The sequence below is a fragment of the Excalfactoria chinensis genome, chromosome 12 (genome assembly GCF_039878825.1).
Source record: "Excalfactoria chinensis isolate bCotChi1 chromosome 12, bCotChi1.hap2, whole genome shotgun sequence".
Classification (NCBI taxonomy): domain Eukaryota; kingdom Metazoa; phylum Chordata; class Aves; order Galliformes; family Phasianidae; genus Excalfactoria; species Excalfactoria chinensis.
In genome coordinates this window covers 8,289,794-8,313,294 of record NC_092836.1, presented here as the reverse complement: position 1 = coordinate 8,313,294, position 23,501 = coordinate 8,289,794, and the positions used below count along the sequence as shown (strand labels likewise).

Sequence of the window (23,501 nt, the reverse complement as noted above, 5' to 3'; positions counted from 1 at the left end):
CTTGTTTGGCGGGGTGAAGTCCTTCCCTGCCTTTGATAGTTACAGACATTCTTTCAGTTTTCAAAATACCGCCTTGAGTCTTGGTAGCTCTGCTGTCAGTAGTAGCTGTGTTCTAAGGGAAGTGCTGCTGACTTTAAAGCAGGGCTGGGAAAATAAAAAGCGGTGCATAAAAACAGTGAGATGGGGATGAGAATGGAGGAGGGAAAGAGGAAAGAGTTCGGTGAACAGTATCAGCAGTGTTCTCTCTGTGCTTCTACCTGTCTCATAGAAGTAATGTTCCTTTTCATTTTTTCCCTTTTTTTTTCATCCACTTGCAGATTATTCAGTGATGTCCTGCTAACAAACTCTGAGAAGCCACAGTTTAAGGTAGAATTGAATGTTCATTTGCTGATGTTTGTGGAATTGCCAGGTTGTGGGTGGTTGGGCGTTAATTGATTAACAGTAGAGGATGGCTGGCTTTACTTGACTTTTCAGTGATTCGCATCAGTATTTCTATTCCTTTTCTGAATTATATAACAACCCTTAGAATTGGGGCATGGTGTGATCCATGAGTGATTTGAGTGGAGATGGTGGAACTAATCTGCACAACTAACCATGGTGCTGTACTTTAGGAGCGCAGGTAAGCTGCCTACCTTGCACTGAGAGGAAGCAAACCACTAAGGCATGTGAGAGCTGATTTTTCTCAGTGAGACCATTGGCACTCTCTAGCCAGCTTCAGAGATGGGACTTCCAGGGAGCCACATCCTGCTCCCACTGGGGGGAGCAACCCCAGGGCACTTCAAACAGTAATGTGCTGAGTGTCCTGTGATTGTCAGAATTGTGGCACTTCAGGGATGTGAACAGAATATTGTAGTAATTATCTGTCCTTGGTGTTAGAGTATCCCTTCCATTATTCACTGCTTCTCTGTCCAAGTTGTTGAATCGGTCACTAAGTTTGGAATGGAAAACTTGCGTCTAGAGATTTTTTTCTCCTCCACTAAGGGAATAGTGTCAGAAGTTGGATCTTTAGATGTGCAGCATAGTCAGATGAATGGTGAGTTTTGAACAGTGAAGTTGTTTTTCCTTTATCACATTCTGTTGTTTGATTCTATTTTTTTTTCCTCCATTGTTTCTTAGATTCCTACGAAGCTAAGAGAAGCACTGAAAATGTCCAAGGAATGCATAGAGAAGAGATTAACAGAAGAACAGAAATTGGTAACTTCTGCGTTCCTTTACTGTCTTTCCTAAAGACATTCTGTTTCCTCTTATCTCTTAAATATGGAAAGTGAACTCTTACTCCAGAAGTTTCAGAGTAACAAAGGTTTTCATCAACAGATGTGCTTTCTCAAAAATATGGTATTGAGCAGCTGTAGAGCAGCTGTTGAAGGCATGGAATTACACACTTTTTAGTGGTGCAGCTTCGCAGGGACTCTTAAATTAAAGGATTATCTTAATTGCTCTGTGAGGCTCCGTACTCTATCAGCAGCCATAAAGATAAGAGTTAAAAATGAAAAAAGAAAATTACACATGCAAAGTGACTGCAATTGTTTTTTCTTGCACCCCAAACATATGCTTTGTTTGAGAACACTTGGGATCTTAACATGGCTTCTTTCTTTTTCCTTTTTTCCCCTTAATTCTGAAGATTCACCAGCACAGAAGACTGACAAGAGCTCAGTCTCATCATGGCTCTGAAGAAGAAAAAAAGAAAAGGAAGATCTTAGCAAGAAAGGTAAACAGTCTTTAAATAGGTTTCTCACACAGAAAGTTATTCGTTGTGTAGCACGAACATCCACAGACGTGCTGCTGTATTCAGTCCTGTGATGTTCTTCCTCATTTGTAGCTAAGTGATGATACTTGCCAAATGACTGCTGACTGTTTAACCTATTAACCTATACTTAATGAAAACAGGCTTAACTAACACCTGCTGCCCAGTGAAGGTCTTAGAGGTTTGTTTTCTTTTTTTTAGTTTTCTGCAGCACTCTACCTATTTCTCATCCATTTTGTTGCATCAGTTTTCTACATTCCCCTTGCAGTCAGAGCTTACTGAAGTTGTCTGGTTTGCCTGGATACATTTGAGCACAGTGCTGCCTTGCTGCTGTTGTCCTTGCAGCAGCACATGTTGGTTGGGGAAGACTGATTCTGGGCATTGATAAACCTTGTATGATACATCAGATGGCTGTTAAAAGTTCTCTGAGTTAACTTGATTTTCATCATGAAAGGGGTTATTCATTCCCACTTTCTCTTTCTTCTTCTTTGTTTAAAGAAGTCAAAACGCTCTGCCTATGAAAGTGCGGAAGAACACTCAGCAAAATACAGCAACTCAAATAACTCAGGTAACTACAGAGAGAAGAGCTTGCTTCTACACAGCTGTGTCAGTGTTTTCATTGTTACTATGATTTTGTGGCTTGAAAGGCCCAGGGTCACCATCAGTTTACACCATAATATCCAACTACCAAACGCTGATAGTACTATTTGTGGCTTTTGATAATTGATAAGTTGAGGACTTAAGAGATGCCACTAGAGCTAAATTTTCAGCTATCTGATACAAAGTGATGTGTCCTCTCTTATGTGTTTAAAAAAAAAAAAATAAAAAAATTTAAAAATCACTATTCAATGACAGGAGTGATAATAATAGTATTGAGTATATGGAGCATTCGCTAATGCAGCCCTCAGAGAGAAACTCTGTGGTGATCTGTATTCTATAGCAAGGTATTAAGAGGAATGAAAATAAATATATTTTAAATCGCTTCTTCATTGTCATGTTTCTAAAACAGTGGAGCATTTGACAGGTCTTCATGTAGTTAAAAGGAATGGCCTGTACTACTGAACAGTTCAGTGGAGTTTTCTTGTGGCTAAAATGTGTCCAAAATCAGCCTATTGTGGGATAGTTAGGAGTAACTTGTGGGTACAGGAACTGACTAAAAATCATCTCTTAGAAGGAGGAATGAGGTGCCATCCATGCAGTGGCAAAACTCTTAAGGAAAACAGAATTTGGACGCTGAAATCCAACAGCCTAAGCAACAGAAACGAAGTGTTTCCCATTGAGGAGTACTGTTGACTGTGCTTCTTATGTGTTTGGACCTCTGATAATACGTACTGTAAAGCTTTTCTGTTCAGATCGGGTCTGAGTGACACTGTTCATATGAGTGGGAATCTTTCCCAAGTTTTTGTCGGGTGCAGGATTGAGTCTTCAGTCAATAAAGTTGGCCTGTTTTCAACAATCTGACTTGTCTGATTGTGTTGAGTTGTGCATCACAGCTTTAGTTACTAGACTGTGTTTTATTTAGCAGGCTCTGGGGCGAGTTCCCCATTAACATCTCCATCATCCCCCACTCCGCCCTCTACAGCAGGTAAGCTCAAGAGTCATTGCAATGTCTGTTTTTAATTTGTGGTGTCCTTTTTGTTTTACCCTCTGTGGTTAACCACAGGAACTGTATGTTGTTCCCAAAGATGATTAAGGGATGATATCCTTAAAGGGTGGAACACAGAGATTATGTTTGTCTTGTATCAGCTTGAGTGGGGGTATTTGGCCTCTTTCGAGGGCTGCAGAGAAACTCTTAATTCAGTTCCTTTTTTAAAATTATCTTTTCTGTGAGGTACCTGGTATGGTTCACCTGTAGAGTTTAAGTGTTTACTTCACAGTCTCTGATTTTACTCCAGTCCTACTGAAGCTGCTGTTTTCCAGACTTTTCTGAGCTTCATGTTGCAGTATGTGTTTGTTCTGATGTTAATAGCCTGTGGGCTATGAAATAATGTTTGTCAGTCCCTTGGTTCTGTGTATTGTCTATTTACACCTGATTTTGGAAGTTTTGGCGTATGACAAATTGAGTAGCTTAGGTTACATAAATCCCCCCTGTTCTGCTATAGCCTGCTGGTGACATGAGTAGAGCTGCTTATGCAGAGAAACAAGTCAGAAACTGGTTTGTGTTAAAAATAATATCTCATTTTGACCAGATTCCACTTCCCATTTGCTAGGTAGCTGTGCAAACAGTTTTGCTAATGTTTAGGACAAGTGGTGGGATGTGGTAGAGAAATCTGCGTGAGTGGGCATTGCCAGAAACAGAAATACTTATGAAAGTTGGATTGCAGATATGAATATTGAGCTATGGTGGACATGCTCCGGTCTGAAAGGCTAGAAGAAGTGCACGAGTAAACTTTAACAGCAAAAGATGTTAATGGAATATATACCTAGAGGACAGGCTGTCTGTGGCTTTGCTGTTATGATGACTTGCTCATAAGATTCCTACTCGCAGGAGCTTTCTATACCAAAGTATGAAATCGAACTTGTGTTTGTTGTGGATGGTTATTCGTAAGGTACTGCAGTCTGTGGATGTAATTTAAATCTTTGATGCTGAAATTCAAATTAGTCATTTCTCCCTCAAGTACAAAGTACAATGAAGTGTGGATTTTATGAACTAACTCCTTCCAGTTACTCCAAACAAGATAATTACTGTTATTGTGTTGCACAATAACAGCTCTGTTTTCTGGGGGCGCTGACTCCTAGCGAGATGGCTTATCTTTCAGGTTCTGTATGCTTTAAAAGAAAGCTGAACAATGCAAAGGAAAATCCCCACACCTTCAAAGCAGACAGATATTTAGAAAACTTTTTTTTTCTGGAATAAAACAGCTTTTAACTGGCATTTCAATTGTAATGTGTGTTAGAATTCAATTGAAAGCTCAGGTTCAGGTTAATTCATGGACTTGACTCAACTGGCTCAAAATGGATGAAGTTTTGGCTCAGAAACTTGGCTCCAAGTTCAAACCACACAGTCACAGTGTGTCAGTCATCCTGCAGGCAGTGTGCTTGAGGAGACACAGCAATCTGCCCTGTGTGTTACATGATGCACATTGCCCAATGTGCAACCACATCAGGAAGTGCTTTAATGGGTTGATGGTACTGGTGCATTTGTTTGGGCGTAAAGGCAAGTGTCACCATTTCAGGAATGCTTTTGTGAGTAGAATTAATAGAAGAAACTTCATATATTAGCTCTAAGAGAAAACAAGTAACATCATCAGTGATGTGTGTATTCTATACAAGTGTGCTGTTGATGACTCAGTGAAAGACTCACTGGCCCCATGGTTAAGATGCTATTTGTGATGGCTGATGCAGCTGTAGCGTCTCTTTTGTCCTGTTTCATTGTATTCATTAAGGATATTTACCTCTAGACCAAAATTGCTTGTGGGCATCATGGTGGTGAGATGTCCTGCTTTGAAGGAGCAGGAGTGAGGTTTCCAGTCTGTCCTTCTGGTTTGTGTTAGTATCATGGCAAGTCAAAGAGTCTTGCTGGTATGATGCCATGCCAAAATGAAGTCTGATATGGAAAAGGATATCCTACAAAAGCTCTTGCTCTTGTTTTAGCCTACTCCATCTCAATCAATGTAGTGTGTGGGTATGTGCAGAACTAGAAACTCCAGCTGGAGGTAAACAGGTTTCAGATTATCATGCCCTAGGGAAGAAAAGCAGACATTGGTAGGAGCGCTTGTTTGTGACCAGCTCTGTTGCAGATACTTGACTGAATATCATCTTTGAAGTACATTGCTTAGATCCTGACAAATGAGTCTTAACGTAACTTCTGTCTTTCTGACATTCTCTCCTGAATGATTTTTATGTATTCACTTTCCCCAACTACTTGCACACTTTTATCCCCTTTGCTTCATTAAGAATCTGTTGTTTCCCTTAGTGGCTAGGATCAGAAGGGATGCGGAACACTGTGCTGTGGGTAGTTTAAAACTTCACTACATCTGTAAATCCAATAAGCCCATAATATTCCAGTGAGCTCTCTATCAGAGAAGTTTGGAGGGTGCCATTTAGCCAGCTCCTTTCTGAATAGTATTGCAGTCCTGTACTTCCCAGAGAGGATAAGCTGAAGGAATTGTACTTAACTTTAGTGTCCTTTTCTGTGCCAGTTGTTCTGAATACTTCACTACGTGTTTCATAGAGAGCCACGTGGTGCATCTTTCCTGCACTTCACCTGTCTGTAAGACAACTGTAATGCTTTAGCAAGTGCTGTCCTTGATTGTCTGACTGATCCATGCAGCTTAAGTGTAAATGCAGGTGTTAACATGACAGGAAATGTGCCATGAACTGGATGGGTTTCATCTTCTGTGACTAATATTCCTGCAGTTTTTTTGCTAACTATCTCTCAACGCACTATAATCCTGTGAAGCCTGAATTACAGCATGTGTAATTAAAAGTACATGTGTTTTATTTGTTGATCAAGTATAATAACGCTTACAGCATGGGAAGTAGAGTTCATTATTCACAATCCAAGTGTTGTATGTGTAATAGGAAAAAAAAAAAATCAACTGCTATTCCTATGTATTTTGCAGTGAATAAGAATGTATTGATCTTTTTGGTACTCACTTTTCAGCTAACACTGTCTGTTTCTCTTTGACACGAGATCCGGATGATTAACTTGTGTCCTCTCTCTTTCTCTGCTGTCTTCAATAGAGCATGCATCATTTTGAACGTGAATTTTCGGAAAAGTAAGCTAATGCTGATTTATCTCTTTAAAGATGCTCTGTTTCTGTATGGGAATGTTTAATGCAAATCTTAAACTTGCTTAGTATTGGGAGGGAATAGAAGAAAAAGATCTGAGCATTCTTATGGATCATTTTAATGAAATACAGCATCTTTAAAAACTCTTATCACTAAATCGATTTTCTTTGTTTGCATCCCATTCTCAGCAAAGTTTTTAATGCTATTTGTACAATCACTGCCACTTTATATTCATAATTAAGTTTTTGTTTCAATTCAGGCATCAAGTTTACAGCATCTGATTTACTTCCTATTCCTTTTAACACACTCTCTTAACAAAAATGTCCCTGTAAAAAAAAAACAAAAACAAACACAAACAAAACCTTTGGTAAGTTCTTGTTTGAGTGTTTTATTCTTATAACTGTGTGAATGAGTAAATGTGTTTGCAGTCAGCTGCTTCTAACATTTGTATTGGAATAATTGTGTGGTAACTGAGCACTTGCCTGAAGTATTTTGTGGGTAAATATGGGAAAATATTTCACTGTTGGGTTGATCAATTTAACCTGCAGATGTAGCTGGAGTAAGCTAAGATTTCCCTTGCACCACTCATGTCAAGAAGGGAGGGACAGCTTAGTTCTGATTGACTGATAGGTTGACTGAAATGAATGGATATGACAGATTTTCAGAACCATGCTCTTAATTAACGTGTTCAATATGTAACGCTCATAGCCAGTCAAATCCCATCTTAAATCCTGTACATATGTTTTAAGGCAGAGATCAGCTGTATGAGCTCCTCAGAGTTTATTTCAACTGTATGATGTTGGCATCACAATTTAGAATTACTTGCTACTGAGGAACTTAACAAATATCCAGGCAGAAAGGCAGCCTCTCCCCCTGCCTCCCTGTCCTTCATACCCCCATTGTAAAACAACCAGAACAACAATTGCAGATAGCACATAGATTCTTGGCCTAATCATAGCAAACCAAGCACTTATATAGTGGCATTTTTGCCTCCATTTCTGTCAAATATGTACCTTCTTTAGCTGCCTATATTACTGTTATAATTGTATTCTATATGGAGTCCTGGCCACTGTCTTCATGGTCGCTCCCTGTTGTATCTTGTACAACTCTGTGCATAACCTCTTCAGTTTCACCTTTCTGTTCCAGCCAAAATCTTGTCGTTGTTCTCTGAAATTCTTGCACCTCTTTCAGGCCATCTCAGTTGCGATGAGCTGGCCTTGGCTCTTTTACAGCAGTTCATCTGATCCCAAATCCAAAGCAAGCGTTGGTATGCCAGTCCTGCCCTGACCTTTTAACCCACCAGTGTGGTTAATGTAACTGTTCTTGGTTTTGTTCTCTGGCAAAGTGTCAGTTATGCTTTGCTGTGCTTTACTGGCAGTCCATACACACAGTACAAACAGGACTCTAACTTAGGGATGGTTTTCAGTATCTCTAATTACAAACAGGCTCACATCTTAGGCTAGTGTAAAAACACGGGTTTGGGTAAGTTAAATGACCCCAAGGCATCAGTATGTGATGTGTTATTTCAGTTTATACTAACATTGTGTAATGTTTTGATTACTTAAGAGAGTGGGTGATCCACGTGCACCAGATGTTTTTTCAGTTGATCTCTGACATTTCTACTAGAACTTGAATGTTACTTTACTAGGACTTGAATATTACTTCTGAAAGGGTGGAGAGTGAAGACAGGAGCCCAGTGTATGTTCCTATGTTTTCTTATTACCACAAGGTTTTCATGCCAATGAGAATTTTAACACTTCTTGAATCCACGTCACATAGTTTCCTTTAACTGTTTAGTATATGCTTAATTCATAGCAAGCAGTTCTACCTCATTAGTCGTAGTGTGTTGGGTGACCCTGCATTGTCTTGCTCCTTTGTCAAAAAGCATCCTAGTCCTCACCACTTACTGCTATGTTCCTAGTGTAGGTCAGAGCTACCAAACAAGCATCGGACTAGAGATACTATTTGTCTCCCTAGCCAAACTAACTCATCATCTGGGCAATGGAATTAAAATCCACTGTTGAATAATAACGAAATCTTAACCACTGTGCCCCCTTCTCTTTCCAGAATATGAGGGTGAAGACAGGCCCATCATTCACATACAACTGAGGGTGTGCTGTAAATGCACCTTCACGTGGATGTCTTGTGGAACAGCGTGGGGTCACCTCTGGCCTTTGCTCTTACTCCTGCCATGTATCTTTGATCCTGTGTGTAGAAATGATGATGTAACTTGTAGCTGATGAATAGCACAGGAGCACGTTGTGTGGGAGTGTAGCTTGGGTTAAATAAGGCCACCTGTCTGGATCTGAGCTTCCAGAACCTCAGTGCTGGGTTAGCTGCCTGCACACACAGCTGGTTTCTGGCTTTTCTGCCCTCTCTCTGCAAGTTGTCAGGGCTCAAAGCATGATGAGACAACATGACTAGGGTAAAAAGCAATGGCCAGAGTGCAAGATGGGAGCACAGGAAGAAGGCAGGTGGTGTGAGTGGTGGATTGTGATTCCTTCAGCCAGTGAAACAAGCATTTGCTCGTCTCTCCATGGCTGAAGAGTCCGCGGACATGTAAAAGATTTCCCTAAACCCTAAAACAACTCTATCTGCAGTTAGTCACCTACAACTGATGTACAGTCTGATCACTCATCACAAGTGCTACAGCAGAGTGGTCCTTTGTAAAACCTGTAATGTTAATCATGTGAATATGAACAGAGGGTAAGATTTGCTTCCTAGTCGGTATTGCATTTGAGTCACATTTTGCATCCCAGTGAACTGATGCCTTTTAGGCTTCTTCTCAGATGTGTCAGGTGACGTGACTCACCTGCAGATAGAGATTGGATCACATCAGCATTTTTTTCACCCTGTTCTGTTCTTCACACTCCACTTGCTTTCAAGGAGTGAAGTTACCAGTGGAGCACTGACACGGTCCAGCTATGTGGCTGCAGTGCTCTTCGGCAGGACCTCTTTGGCATAATCAAACATCATCTTCTCTCCTCAATCAACAGGAGCATCGTCGATCCCCCCAGCACCACCACCGCCACCCCTGCCACCAGCAGCTCCTCCTCCAAACACAGAGGTGCCAACACAGCCAAGCCCACAGCCTGCTGTCAGTGCAAGCCGAGGAGCTTTACTCAGCTCCATTCAAAACTTTCAGAAAGGAACTCTGAAGAAAACACACACGTGTGACTACAGTGCTCCCAGGATCAGCTGAGGCTACTGGTTACACCCGGATTGAATTCCCCCTCCCACTCCTGTGCTGTCCAGGAACAAGGCCTTTCTGATCAGCAACTGATTCACCAGCACATATAGCAGCTAGTCGTGCAGTAGCTCCCTTTTACCTCTATTTCAGCTTTACACAAGTAGCAGCATTACCCCATTTGGATTGCATTGCCATGCTAAGTACTCCATTCTCTATTTGGTTTCAAGAGTTTTGTTTTCTAGCTGCAGTTTCAGGTACAGCAACTTCTATATGGCTGAATAAAACCAAGAGTAGGACTGACCGTCATCAAGGTGAATTAATGCATTTTTTAGTTTTATTACTTCCTCGCTTTTTTTTTCCTATCTACTTTCAGCCCACCCTCACTTTTTCCAACACTCGTCATCCAGCAGGAACTCAGTTAACTCACTGCATTGAATCAGCATGTTTTCTTTGAGATAATCCGAAAAGAACCCAGCCAACCCCCCAAACCAACCAACAAAAACCGACCCGTCACACATACTGCACAGGTGAGGGAACTGGAGAATTAAATCTTATTCCCACCATTTTTGCTGATGGACTAAAAATATACCATCTCAGACTTGTTTAAATGGACGTCCTACCCACAACTCTAAAGGCAAGTGTTTTTATATAAGGAAATAGTTGAAATGGGAGTTAATAGGGCACTGGGATATTATTCATGATTTAGTTAAATGGAAACTTCAAGTTAATTTTACAGCTTAGACTTTATTGAAAAGATCCTTTTTTGATTTGATTGAAACCTTAAACAAATTGCACTTTAAAGGATTATAAATAATCCATTTTTTAAATTCAAGTACATCCGTGTTTGTTACTATGCAGAGAATGTCTGTACAGTTTCATGTAACCTGTGATATTCAGTCATTTTTATTAAAATGTTAATGGAGTTCCTCCAGCAGCGTGGTGGTGGATGTATTCAGCTTGGATTTTGCCTGCAATCCAGGCTTCTCATCAAGTAGCACTTCTACTTGGAAGCACCCTGGAAGGTATTCCTGACCTGTAACTGAAGCAGGGCCTGAGCCCTTATGTCTGCTTAAGGGAGGTAAGTATCTGCTCTAGAACGGTTCACTGGAAAGGCACCTTTTCCTGGCTGTAGAGCAAGCCGTGCTGCACTGACTGCTGTAGGAAGGCTGTCCCTACCAGGACAGTCACAGAAGCTGCTGAACAAAGAACAAAGCTTCTGTCAGGAAGAGCTCCTTAACTAAACCCAGGTACGTGGTTGCAGCAAAGGCTGGCACAGCTGTAGCCCAGCTCTTCAAACATACCCAACTACTGCTTTTGAATAGTTTATTACCTTACCCAGGTCTGAATAAAGTAACTTTTTTTTTTCCCCACCTGTAAGAACTACAGTTGGTGCATATCATTGTTCAGAGCCCAGGGCAAGCTTAAAAAACAAGCAAACAAACAAGGCACAAGACCATACATAAAAACAAAACAACTGAGCAAGTTTTTTTTTCCTCACTGTACATGACAGCTGGCATAGAAAACACACAACAGTTAATAAAGAATAAATAGGTGTTACTTCCCATCACACACTGAAGAGGATCGATCTTTAATCAAACTTTTGTGCAGTTTTCCTGTATGACCAGAGCACTCTTTGAAGAAAGTACATGAGCCACCTCTTAACCCACACTATAGGCTTCCAAAGCCATTTCATACAGGTATTCGTTAAGCTGTTGAATTAAAAAGCAAGGCTTCACTCAGCTCTGGTTTTATCCTTTGCCTTTAGTAAGCCCTGTAAACATGGGCTCCTGGAGAGCTGTGCAGCATCCAAGGACTAGACTCAGGGTGGCCCTCATTACTCACCACCATTCTGCACTCAACCACCATCACGGTCAGTTTAGCACAGCTAGGCTGATCATTACAGGATGAGCAGAAATGGAAAACCTCTTCTTCCCTCTGAATTAGAGCATACGGAGAGATCCTCACCCCCCTGCACTGCTGAAGTACAAGCTAACTTACAGATGAGCATTACCACGTGGTTACTTAAATGAAGTGGCTTAGAGGGAAACCCCACCAGACCCCATTGCAGCCATATAAATATTCTGGGAGATCGCTGTACTTTACTGTACAAAAGTTAATGTAGCTATACAACAAATTGATGCATACAAGTTGCCCTACACCATTAATACTTTTTAAAGCAGGACTTTAAAACATTATTTACAACTTAGAGATTCAAAGTTTTCTTCACTGCAAATATTATATCCTTCACTTGAGGTATGCAGTTATCTTCTAGAATTTTGGCATAAGGCATAGGAACGTCTGCACCTGTAACACGCACAGCTGGAGCATCCAAGTAGTTGAAGGCAGATCCTGAAACAGAAAATGGTGGTCAGGTTGTTGCACAATCTGGTTTGCTCTCAACTCGGTTTCTGAATCTTAATATGCTTACAATGACTTTGTTCCTGCAGTACCAGAGACAGCTGTTCCTGCTTGTCTAAACTACAGCACATGGTGATAAACAAGAAGTTAACATCTTGCTTCAGTTTCTGGGATAAGAATTATACCACAAGACCATCTGGATCAACCATTTGAACATGTCTAAAACATGATACCTGTTAAGCTCCTCAGACAGGACTTCCAATCTGTTATCATCTGCCTTTATCAAGTCATGAGGATTTAGATCAAGGTGCAGATAGCAGAAGTCAGTACCTTCCATGATCCTGGCGCAGATTTCAGCTCCTACTCCAAACTGTGGCCAGCCTCCTTCTACAGTAACAAGATGGTTTGTCTTTCCAACGCTGGCTTCCACTGTTTCAATATCCATTGGTCTAATGGTACGCAGATTTATAACCTTAAAAAAAGGCACTGAGTGAATTCTGTTGTGATCTAATCCTGACACTTACTGTTTGGGCACAGTGTCCTTTAGCACTTCAATCTACTGTGACTGACAAGAAGACTTAAAGTTAATGAAATTACTTCTTATCCTGACAGATGCTGACGAATGGCTTTTGGTGGCTCATCAAGCATGGAAAATGCTTGATGAGTCTCACTATATATAATCACGCTGCTACGTACTGTCATTGTTCTGCTCATTGTACAGGCAGATCAATCTGAAAGTCTTTAGTAGTTCTGACTTGATTTTGTGATGGAAAGGTCAAACGCAGAAACAAGAAATGCATGTACACTGGCAGTTAAGGCACTTACAAAAGATTGTAGTTTAAAAAGTGATGTTCTACAGAGCCTGAACGAGGTGACCCTCTGCCTTTTTCCTTGTACAGAGAAAGAAAAGCAACAGAAACCCCACACACCTCACACTCAACACCTTCTTTGGCCAGGATAGAAGCTGCTTCCAAACAGTGCCCAACAGGCCTAGAGTGTGCCACTAATGTAACATGAGTTCCTGGAACAGAAACAAGTGTTGAAAAAGTAACAAATGCAGAAAAAAAAACCCTACCACACACACACAAAAAGCATTTTTCTTGCCCTCTTTTGTAGGTAGCATCAGTATTCTCTTGCAAATTTAAGTTCCTTACATCTACTTGAAATGTTAAGTATTCTACACCTGTGAAGAGTGGCAGCAGGACTATGTGAGGATAATCTTTTAATTCAGGGATCTAAATAATATTTTCAGTACTTTTTGGATCATCTTTTTTACACATTCATGTTATTCAGTGGTAAATTATAAGCAGGCTGAAAAATGACAATGATTTCTTCTGCATTTCTGACAAAAATGACATAGTAAGGTGAGAACTTCCCTGCACATCACCGACACCATCCTTAGGTTGAGAAAGAAATCTAGGGAGGTACAGTTTTCAATGAGATACTGAGAACAAACAATCAAGTACAATACAGGATAAATCGTACTTGAGTATTTAACACTTTAAATGTGTTCCTGTGTCCCATGATAGCAGTATTTTTAACAGCTAAGAGTCCCCAGGCAGCTCGGTTAGTAAGGATGCATACAGATACATACACTGTGTTCTCAGCTTACCTTCCCTTTCTATTTTGGCCTTTCCAATTGGAATAACAAAGTCCTTTGACTGCGCCTGTTCTGACATCTCAAAGGGAACACCGTACAGCAATTCATTTTCCAGCATCACAACTAGAACAAAACATACTTGGATTAATTCATACCTCTGCAGGAACAGGCTGTACTTACGATTAACGGTACCACAGCGGAATATTTGCAAGACCAATACAAACAATTAAAAGCCAGCCAACTTTACTACAGTTATTTTAAATACTGTCTCCAATTCATCTCTAAAGGTAGATCAAGGGAAAACTGCAAAGGCCGTGGCTGAGAAATGTTTCTAGAGAACATTTTGCACGTGTGCTTGTGAGAAAGAAAGATGAAGGTCGCCCTGCTTTTGGTTACTGAGATTCTGAATTTATCATCCAAGCTTCATCATCTCTAAAAAATGAGTTACATTGTACTGAATCTGCAAGTACTTCTGACTCATCTTCATCCTTTATAATGCTTTTACAGTGAGTTCATAAACGCATATTTTAAAGCTCCTAGTTGGGTACCAAGAAGCAGGTTAGAACAGCACAAAATGCTTAAGTGTTGAATGATCTTTTTATCTTTTTACACGAGGTGGGGGAAGAAAAGAAACATTCAGGAATGAGAGCTAAACGCTGCTGTCATCTGACTGCGCTCACCTGGATTATCGTCCCGGATCGATGCCTTCAGCAGCCCCTTCGCATCTTCTGAGCTCCAAGGACTGACAACTTTCAGCCCCGGGCAGTGCCCGTACCAGGCAGCAAAGCACTGCGAGTGCTGTGCGGCAACGCCGGCTGAAGCCCCGTTGGGGCCGCGGAAGACGATGGGGACAGGGATGGTTCCTGCAGACATGTAGCACGTCTTGGCGGCAGAGTTGATAACCTGGTCGATCGCTTGCATGGAGAAGTTGAACGTCATGAATTCACATACCGGCCTCAACCCCGCCTATCAAAGTTAGACCAGACGTTATGTTTGAACACCAAAGCAGCTTGTTTTGTAGCTCGGGTCAGAAGGAAGGAGGGCGTACTGACCATTGCGGCACCAACGGCGATTCCCGTGAAGCCCATCTGGAAGAGGAGCAAACAGCATGAGCACCAGAGCGGCCCACGGGCAGCCCCGCGGGGTGAGCCCAGTGCCGTACCTCGGAGATGGGGGTGTCGATGATCCTCTTGTCCCCGTACTTCTTCCACAGCCCCCTGGAAATCTGCGAAGCGGAGCGGCGTCAGACCCCGCAAAGCCCCCCCCACCCCGGAGCCGGCAGCGGCCGCCCCTCACCTTGTAGGCACCGTCGTACTGCGCCACCTCCTCGCCCAGCAGGAAGACGCGCTCATCTCGCTCCAGCTCCTCGTCCAGCGCCTGGTTCAGCGCGTCCCGCACCGTCACCTGCGGGACAGCGGCAGCCGGGCAGGGCGGGCGTCCCTCGGCTCACCCGCACCATCCCGCCCGCAGGGATGAACCCCTCGCCCCACATCCCCCCGTTACGGCCTCTACCTGGATGGCGGCGGGCGCAGAGAGGCGGAGGCCTCTGCGTGGCGGGAGAAGGCGGCCTCGCGGAACCAGCAGCCGCAGCGCTCCCGCCGCCGCCATCTTGGCCGTGTCCTCTAGCACCGGGCAACGGCCCGGCCCCGCGCTTCCTCGGCCCCTTCCCGAACTCTCGCGAGAAGTGCCGCCGGCGGACAGCGCGCTTTGAATGCGTCACTTCCGGTCCCCCGCTGTGGTAGCGGCGACGGCCGTGCCGCCCGCGCTCACGGTCAGGCGCATGGCCCGAGTTCGTGCGCGCCCGCCGCGGCATCGCCTCCTGCCGCCGGGGCCGCCCGCGGCCGCATCGCCCCCATCGCCCCCGCTTCTCTTCTGCACTGATACGGCGGCCCGGCACGGAGGCGCGGGGCGGAGCGAGGTCTCCCCGCTGGCGGCCCTGAGGTGAAAGGAGGCGGCTTCCCTCCCTCACCCGAGCGGAGCGGGCGGAGAGACGGGGAGGGGATCGCACCAGGCCCCGCCCCCGCTCCTCCCCTCCCGCGGCGGCTGCTCCGCTCCCGGTTCACTCCCCATCCTCGCCGGGCTCTGCCTCAGCGTCGGGAGCTGCGCCTGTGAGTGTGGGGAGGGGCCGGGCCGGGCTTCTGTGGGGGGCGGGGGGGAAACGCGGGGCTGTGAGCGGCCGGAGCTGCCCTGGGCGGGGGGGAAAACGGGGCCGGGCCCCTGTGGGACTGCGGGTACCTGGGGTGGGGGTTGCCGGGCCCCGTTTGGGATGATGTGGGAGGGCGGCAGGTGCGGGGCCGGCCCTCAGCTCGGACAGGGGCTGCGCGGGGCCGGGCTGGGGCGAGGAGCGGCATCCAGGCGATGGGCGCTTGAGGGCAGCGGGTGGAGCGGTGCAGTCGTGTCCAGCATCCCTGCTGAATCATTGCGATCTCACGGTGACATTTCCTTCCGTGCGTTCCTCTGGGATGGAAAGCGGCCGTTCCCGGCTCCTCCTGCGGGCCTGGGCATGAAGGGACGATTCTTGTCGCTATCCTGCTGCTTGGTCCCCGTGTCAGCCCTGCTGGCTGTGCAGGATGCGCTCCTGACACCCACCTTCATCCAGCACTGCTTGGAGGTGTTTCCCCATGCAGACGGTGCCTGCTAGTGCCACATAACGAGATATGTGGGTAAAACCAACTACTGACACTGTGCAGTGTCTGTGTGGTGCCAGCAGGGCAGGTGCAGTTGCACTCTTTGGACTCCTGCATGAGGAGGGTCAAATGGTGATGTGAGATTTTCAAGCCTCTGGCAGGTGGATGGGAGCTTCAGAACCCAGACCCAAACTGGGATGTTGTGGAGCTCCTCAGGTGTGGGAAAGAAGCTTTCAGAGCTTGGAATTCATAGTGAAGCAATTAGGCATAAAGGAGTGAGAATGCTGAGTGGCCACTGTTGGTATTTTGCTCTCTTGCCTGAGGTGAAGGCTGAAATATTAACCGAAAGAAACAGAGAAAGTAAAGAGAAGTTATGTTCTAATAAACTGTGTTAATCATTGTAAACTTGACGTGTGTAGGTGAGGGATTCGTCCTTTAGCAATGCCAAGCTGTGGTATTACCAGAAGTTTTGGTAACTGGTTGTTTCCATAACATAGTGTGTTGCTTGGGGTAGCTCAGCACTGGATGGCCTTGGGTTTGCTCTGCAGACTATTGCCTTGCAATGCAGTTCTGTGGAAGGCAGTCATTAATTACACCAGCTGAAAGACTGTCGATTCAGGTGAGTCGCTGGTAATGATTTGCAATAAAAACTTGCCTTTAGATTTTAAGACTGGCTCGGGATTAGAGAAGCTGTCCATTCACAGTGTAGCTTCTGAGAGCGGGAGTTTCATTTTCTCATCTTTGGAGATCCAAATGTCAGAGACAGTGAGCTTGCTAAGTGGGAGAGCAGCTTGAACCACAGGTATTATCTGTATAAATACCAGACTGGCTTATTAGAAGTCCTGTCAACTTTATATTGACCTTGAAGTCTTCAGTACATATTGAGACTAAACAGCTTGTGTAGACCATAAACAGTTTGTGTCCTTCACTTCGAGCAAGGTAGCTGAAAAGCATTCAGAGCAGATCAGATGATGTGTGCCTTCTGCCTTGTGACTGCTAGGTGCGTTTCTGCTCCTCCTTCATCTGACTGCACAGGATGGTACAAGTGCTGTGGTTTTGTCCAGGTGCAGTGTGTGCAGTCTGTGCCCTTGGCCAAGTGTGCTGTATGCAGTCCCAGCAGTGCAAACACTTGGCAGTGCTGCTGACATCCCCTGGCTCTGTCCTGGATGTGTGTCCGTTCACGGATGCAGACATTCAGCCGGCTCTCATTTGCTTTCTTTGAATTTCAGCTTGCAAAATGGTTGCATGTTAGTAGCAGCCTGGGAGGAGAAGCCTTGCTGAAGTTAATGGGACTACCTGTTGCAGTAACGTTGCTAGTAAATAGCCTTGTAAGCTTCTGAGTCATAAAATATTAAGTAAGAGTGAGTGCTTTATAAATGCAGGTATCCAGTTTGGTGTGTTTATTACAGAATGATGGCTTCAGTGTTTTTCTTCGAGGGTTCTTGTCTCTTACTGTCCCTTCCTAGTTCTGGGCATACCTGTGCTATGGTGGCATATCCTGTTTGGCTTGAATGGTGCCAGAAGTTGGTCTGGTTGAGGATTGTTTTAGGTGAGCATTTCTTATGGCCTTTAAAGGGAATTTGTCTTGGGATGCATCTCCATGTCACCTGTTCCTTACTGCCTGGACACAAGTAGCTGTGCTGGTGAGGTTCTGTACCTGGGTGTGCATGTAGTGTGATGCAGGCTGGTGCTGTCTGAGGCTGTCTGTCCTGGAGCACAGATGGAGTGAAGTTCTGTGTGCTTCTGCATCACCGACTTTCATTCAGGAAGGATTTGGAGCACTGTTACAAGGCAGATTGTGAAGGGCCCATTTCCCCACCCTTGTTGTGATGTGGTTTGCTGGTGCTCATCTCTGGTTGTACCTGAACTGGGCCATTTTGGCTTTTGAAGTCGTCTGGAAATTTGGTGCTGCCAGGCTGGTGAAGGAAGCAGCAGGTAGCTGTGATCACATCCAGGTGTTGTGGGACGGCCTCTTTGTAGCATCTTTGCTCTGTATCTCTTGCTGCACTGCAAGCTTTGCTGGGTAGGTCTGTGTGGGAGTCTGGACTCTTACACAAAGGTCAGTGAGATTTCTTGCTGCCACTTCTATGTTGAGGGCTGGGTTCGTTTCTGCTAATTGCTCTCGTAAATTATTCACTGTGCTGCTACATATTGTGCTGTGATCAAAGATGAGTTCATGCCATCAAATGGGCGTGCAGTGTAGTCTGTTTCTTCCCCTGAACAGGCATGAAGGGGGGGGGGGGGGGGAAGTCTAGATTAATCTGTATTGGGGGCTTAGATACTGGCCAGAATAACAGTGTCATTCCACGTGCTCAAGTAACTGATGGGCATCTACCTGTCTTTGGAATCTTCTGAGTGTAAAGATCCAGTTAAGTTTATAAAAAGACCACTGATGTCTTGTATCGTGATTGCCAGTGACATTTCTGGCTGGCTGCATTACTTCCTCTTCAAGTGAATGTTTTTCTTGCGTGTCAGAACCACAGGCAGTCTCTCCAGTGGTTTTAATGTGTCTGCATGCTATCCTGGTGCTCTACTTGAGCAGGGGGACGGCTGCAAGTACCTGTTCCATAAGGGAAAAAACCACAAAACAACTGGAATCGAAGGGATCTCAACTGTTGGTAACAATTGACTGACAGTTCAAAATAGAGAAAGCCTGACTGACTTCACTTCTTGATTTGTCAGCAGTTACCAAAATAATTACAGATGTTGGCAAAAGAGGTAGCATTCCAGGTTTATCTGCTGCTAGGGGGTGTGTGACTTAATATACTTTCTTCAGGCATGCTGCATCTCTCATCTGTGAAAGTAAGATCCTGGTATGACTCGTTCTGTGTCTTAATTCCGTAGGCTTCTGTTGTCTGACCTCACAATTTTCATACGGGGATTTTGTGTTTTCTTCTCTTAATCCATCTCAGGTACCGCTGAGGTTGTGCTCATGCAGCTGGCCCCCAAGGGCTTGGCTTCTGGGAGCTGCTGAGCCCTGGCTTTGGCTTTGGGCAGGATAGCAGAGCCTGGAGATAGATCTGCTGCATTGCTCTGTGGTGAATGACACCAGCCTTGTTCGCTAGGAATGAGAAGGAAGAGTTGCTTTTTTGGCTGGGAATTAGCTGTGAACTGGTGTTTGAGAAAGCAGGACTCTGTCTTGGCTAAATCTTCTGGCTCCTTTCAGCTGAGTGATGGTGTGTTGAAGTTTGCCAGCACTGAGGCTGGGAGCAGAAGCCTCAGTAGCTGTGTTGTCTTTAAGATGTAAAAATAAACAAAACTGTGAAGCTGCACCCTACTTAAAACAGGCTGACCTAAATTTCCAGCAGTTGTAGCAGAGATGCAGATTCTGGGTAGGGAATAACAGGTGTGCTGCCTTCTGTGTCCACGGGCAGCAGGGCACCTTTGGAAGGCCTCCACCGTGTCGGGGGTCACTCGTGCCTTTTTTCCCTCGGGTTGCATAAGCAGGGCTGTGGGTTTCCCTTGCTACACTTGTGTGGGTCCCCTGCCCTTGTTATGCAAGCTGGCGGTTCCGCGTCTTCTGGGAAGTTACAGCGTGATCCGCTCAGATTGCTTTTGTTGGAGCGTGGTTGAAAGCATGTTTGCTGTCCTCTTGCTCGTCCCTGAAGAGGTCTCTTTCAACAGTGCGTCTATGTGAGGTCCGTTCGTACTCTTCCTTTGTAGATTAATGTTCTTGTTATCAATTGCAATTCTCCACTACTGAATCGTTAATTCTGCAGTGAGAATTCTTTTTCCTGCTGTTCATTGACTTTTGTGCTTGATTTATTCTGCACAGTTTGGAACTGGAGCATGAGAATTTTGGCTGATGTTAATGGGTCGTGCGTGTTACCTCAGTGGTGAACAAATAAACTTTTTTTAATTGAGAAAAGGACGCCCGTCCTTCATAGGACTCGCAGTTTTCCTGGTGAGAAGTAGGCTGTAAACAGAAATTACCCTCAGAGGCACATGGCTGTTATTTAACAGGTCTGGGGTGGCCAGAACAGTCAGCAGAGTGCTTACCTATGTGCTCAGGGGGCAGTGCTGTGGGTAGTGCAGGGGAGGAGATGCAGGGAAGAGCTTGTTTGTAGGTTCTTCTGCTAATGTAGCTTTATAGCTGCATGCTGTCCTGGCAGAGAGCCTGCCTATGATCAGAAAACCACCTTTGGTGGTTCTTGTAGGTACTGAACAGCCTGCCATGTTTTGTTCTTTGTTTTGTGTGCTTTCTCCCGCAGGGAGCTAATAGGAGGTGAACTGCATATCCTTTCAATAACCTTCTGTTCGACTTGGAGTACCGCGGTTCAGCAACTGAACAGATGGATAATGGAGACTGGGGCTATATGGTAAGTGATCCCATGTGAAAGTGTGTGTGTTGAGCAGCACGGCTGGGCTTCCAAGATCTTGAGGTAAGATTCCTTGCTGATCTGTCCTGTGTCGATCGAGTCCTCAGCCACGTGAGAACAAAAATTGTGCATGTAGTAACAGCTTGCTTACGTTCTCTGGTGTGTTTCGTCGTATGTGCCATTTGTGGGATGTGCTCATGTTCATATATTCTAACTAAAATCAGCAAGAACTTAACTGATGCTTTAAGCTCATTGTCACCATTTTCCTAACACACACAGACTGAAAATAGTTTGTGCTTCTTGCCGATCATTTTTAGGACTTTCTTGCGTTATTTATAAGGAAATAATTTTTTTCCTTTAAGCCCTGTCTCAAATCAGACAAATGCATCTTATTTTTCTTCTTCTCATTCTCTAAACATTCTGCTGCCGTGCATATGTCGCTTTTTCTTCCCCTACTGTCTGGCCTCAGTCCTGATTGTTAGGATTGGTGGCCAGATGGGATTTATGTTGCTTTCTTCTTGCTTCCTCATGTACTATCTGGAAGCTGATGCAGACTGGCTTGGTGCTCTGCCCCCTCTTCTATGCAGCATGCTGATTTTCTAATAAATGCTTCTAAGAATTAAAAGCTGGAAGGCTTTAGTTCTCTTGTTATAACAATTCCTCTTAACCAATGCATGGATTATTTTGATTGCGAGCGCTTTGTCTTGTGCCTAAACTTGTACTGTCTTCCTCTTTTGAGGGTGAAAAAGTCTTAAGACTTGTTCAGCTGATTTGCTGTTATTCTTGAATGAGCAACAGATTTTGAAAGTGAGGAACACTGATGGACCTCATTCATATAAACTTGTTCTTCAGGAAATGTCTCTGATTTCGTTTCCTCATCTGTAAAATATGAAAAAACTTGTTCCTCAAGTGCAGAAGTGTCTTCTGTGACAGTAGCTGTATTAAGATTTCTAAAGCATTCTCAAAATGTGCTTTCTGAATGTTGTTATCCTGTCTAGCTGTGCCTTGTTGCTAGGTGGCTTGGATTTGTTCAGGATTTGTTCAGTCTCTGAAAGATTTCAAATGGGAGAAGTGAGGTTCCTTCCAGAGCCACCAGTTCTCAAACAGTATTTGCCATGCGTGTTGGTGAACCTTCTTGTCGTGGCTTGATAAACTCTGCAATTTCTCTCTTTCTAGATGACTGATCCAGTCACGCTAAATGTGGGTGGACACATGTATACGACATCCCTCACAACTCTCACGAGATATCCTGACTCAATGCTTGGGGCCATGTTCAGGGGAGACTTCCCCACTGCCAGGGACTCTCAGGGCAATTACTTCATTGACAGAGATGGACCACTTTTTCGTTATGTTCTTAACTTCTTAAGGACCTCAGAGCTAACTTTGCCACTGGACTTCAAGGAGTTTGACCTACTTCGGAAGGAAGCGGACTTCTATCAGATTGAACCGCTGATTCAGTGTCTCAATGACCCCAAGCCTCTGTATCCTGTGGATACCTTTGAGGAGGTGGTGGAGCTCTCCAGCACCCGTAAGCTGTCCAAGTACTCCAACCCGGTGGCTGTGATCATCACGCAGCTCACCATCACAACGAAAGTCCATTCCTTACTGGAAGGCATTTCAAACCACTTCACGAAGTGGAATAAGCATATGATGGACACCAGGGACTGCCAGGTTTCCTTCACTTTTGGGCCATGCGATTACCACCAGGAAGTGTCGCTCAGAGTGCATCTTATGGAGTACATCACAAAGCAAGGCTTCACGATCAGGAATACCAGAGTTCATCATATGAGTGAGCGTGCCAATGAAAACACAGTGGAGCACAACTGGACTTTTTGTAGGTTGGCACGGAAAACAGATGACTGATTCCGACTCCACAGGAGCCATTTCAGTTATTAGTGACTTAATTGAACAGTAAAGCCAAGAGAGTCTGGATTTTGGCTTAAAGTAACAATGTGGGCTTTTTTTTTTTTTTTTTTTTTTTTTTAATATATATACGAGTATTTATTGTTTCTCATTAAGGACTGGAGAAGTTTCATTCTCTATCAGTTCTGTCCTTTCGTCCTATCTGGGATAATGCATGTGCCTGTTCAGTCAAGACACCTTTTTGTTTGAAAGAGGGAGTCCGAAGAATCAGTACAGTAGGGTATTTTGTGTCATTAACACAATTCTGACGCAACTTAAAGTGCTAAAATTACCTCAGTTTAAATGGTTTCTAATCCATCTAACGCTATGCCACTGGGAGCAAGAAACAAACGGAATTTAAGAGGCAGATGGTGAAAAGCTGCTATCACGTAGACTAATTTAGCTTCTAAACCAATAAACAGTATTGTAATATTCTAGGAAAAAAAAAAAATCCCACACTTTAAAAGTACTTGATAAGTACAGTTTCGTACAGTTATGACAACTGTTTCTTTCTATGCATATAAATCAAGCAACCAAATACTATCTGTAGCCATGGAAATATGATTAGAAATATTTATATTGGATTCTGAATGCAAAACGTCCCCGTGGTAGAATTCATATTTTTAATGCCTGGTGCAATATTATTCCCAAGTGTAATGCCTGCCAGCAAGAAGCTAATAAAAATGTGAAATATAGAATACTATCTTGTATCTTTTGTCTCCCAGAACTCTCATGCTTAATAAAAACCCCAAAGCCTGTTTTTCAGTGCTGCAGAATAGCACAGATGCTCTGCTAGGGCTCCATTCTCTTTCACGACTGACACACTTGGTTCCCTTTTGTCTTAACTAGTTGATCAAGCTGTCCTCATCACAGGAAAAAAAAGTGTTTGGAAAACTATGCATTTTGACCAACAGAAGGATGGCAAGGATTTGTACTCTCTGTAGAGATAGAGGGAACACGGCATCTAAAAATACTTGTAGCTGCTAAGCAGTGTTATCCCATTTCAGTGATTTATCTGATAGCTGCT

General features: G+C 44.1%; 3 protein-coding genes across 11 annotated transcripts in view; 2 read left to right on the top strand and 1 right to left on the bottom strand.

The window, feature by feature from the left end:
• PXK (PX domain containing serine/threonine kinase like) overlaps nt 1-10,599 on the top strand; it is a 31,848-nt gene extending 21,249 nt beyond the window's left edge. For 2 of the 7 annotated variants that reach the window (XM_072347372.1, XM_072347376.1), the window contains 7 exons: nt 318-366; nt 1,117-1,194; nt 1,622-1,708; nt 2,243-2,312; nt 3,267-3,329; nt 6,431-6,465; nt 9,475-10,599. In XM_072347372.1, coding sequence (XP_072203473.1) covers nt 318-366; nt 1,117-1,194; nt 1,622-1,708; nt 2,243-2,312; nt 3,267-3,329; nt 6,431-6,447 — 364 coding nt within the window. In that variant the 3' untranslated portion in view covers nt 6,448-6,465; nt 9,475-10,599. The remainder of the gene's footprint in view (nt 1-317; nt 367-1,116; nt 1,195-1,621; nt 1,709-2,242; nt 2,313-3,266; nt 3,330-6,430; nt 6,466-9,474) is intronic. The other 5 variants (XM_072347371.1, XM_072347375.1, XM_072347370.1 and 2 more) reach the window with 3 other exon arrangements.
• A 529-nt stretch (nt 10,600-11,128) lies between these two features.
• Nucleotides 11,129-15,372, bottom strand: PDHB (pyruvate dehydrogenase E1 subunit beta). The gene is made up of 9 exons (XM_072347377.1): nt 15,139-15,372; nt 14,923-15,030; nt 14,789-14,851; nt 14,679-14,714; nt 14,307-14,592; nt 13,639-13,749; nt 12,956-13,047; nt 12,357-12,498; nt 11,129-12,017 (listed from the first exon to the last, which is right to left on the bottom strand). Exons 1-9 carry the CDS (start codon nt 15,232-15,234, stop codon nt 11,872-11,874), a joined length of 1,080 nt encoding a protein of 359 aa, XP_072203478.1. The 5' UTR covers nt 15,235-15,372; the 3' UTR covers nt 11,129-11,871.
• A 222-nt stretch (nt 15,373-15,594) lies between these two features.
• On the top strand, nt 15,595-23,415 carry KCTD6 (potassium channel tetramerization domain containing 6). 3 transcript variants are annotated; one of them, XM_072347379.1, is made up of 3 exons: nt 15,595-15,734; nt 20,465-20,572; nt 21,749-23,414. In XM_072347379.1, exons 2-3 carry the CDS (start codon nt 20,546-20,548, stop codon nt 22,433-22,435), a joined length of 714 nt encoding a protein of 237 aa, XP_072203480.1. In that variant the 5' UTR covers nt 15,595-15,734; nt 20,465-20,545; the 3' UTR covers nt 22,436-23,414. The 3 variants fall into 3 exon arrangements, with proteins under 3 accessions (XP_072203480.1, XP_072203482.1, XP_072203481.1); XM_072347381.1 differs by lacking the exon at nt 15,595-15,734 and adding an exon at nt 19,845-19,891 and having other exon boundaries at nt 21,749-23,415; XM_072347380.1 differs by lacking the exon at nt 15,595-15,734 and adding an exon at nt 20,221-20,316 and having other exon boundaries at nt 21,749-23,415.
• Nucleotides 23,416-23,501: the final 86 nt, after the last annotated feature.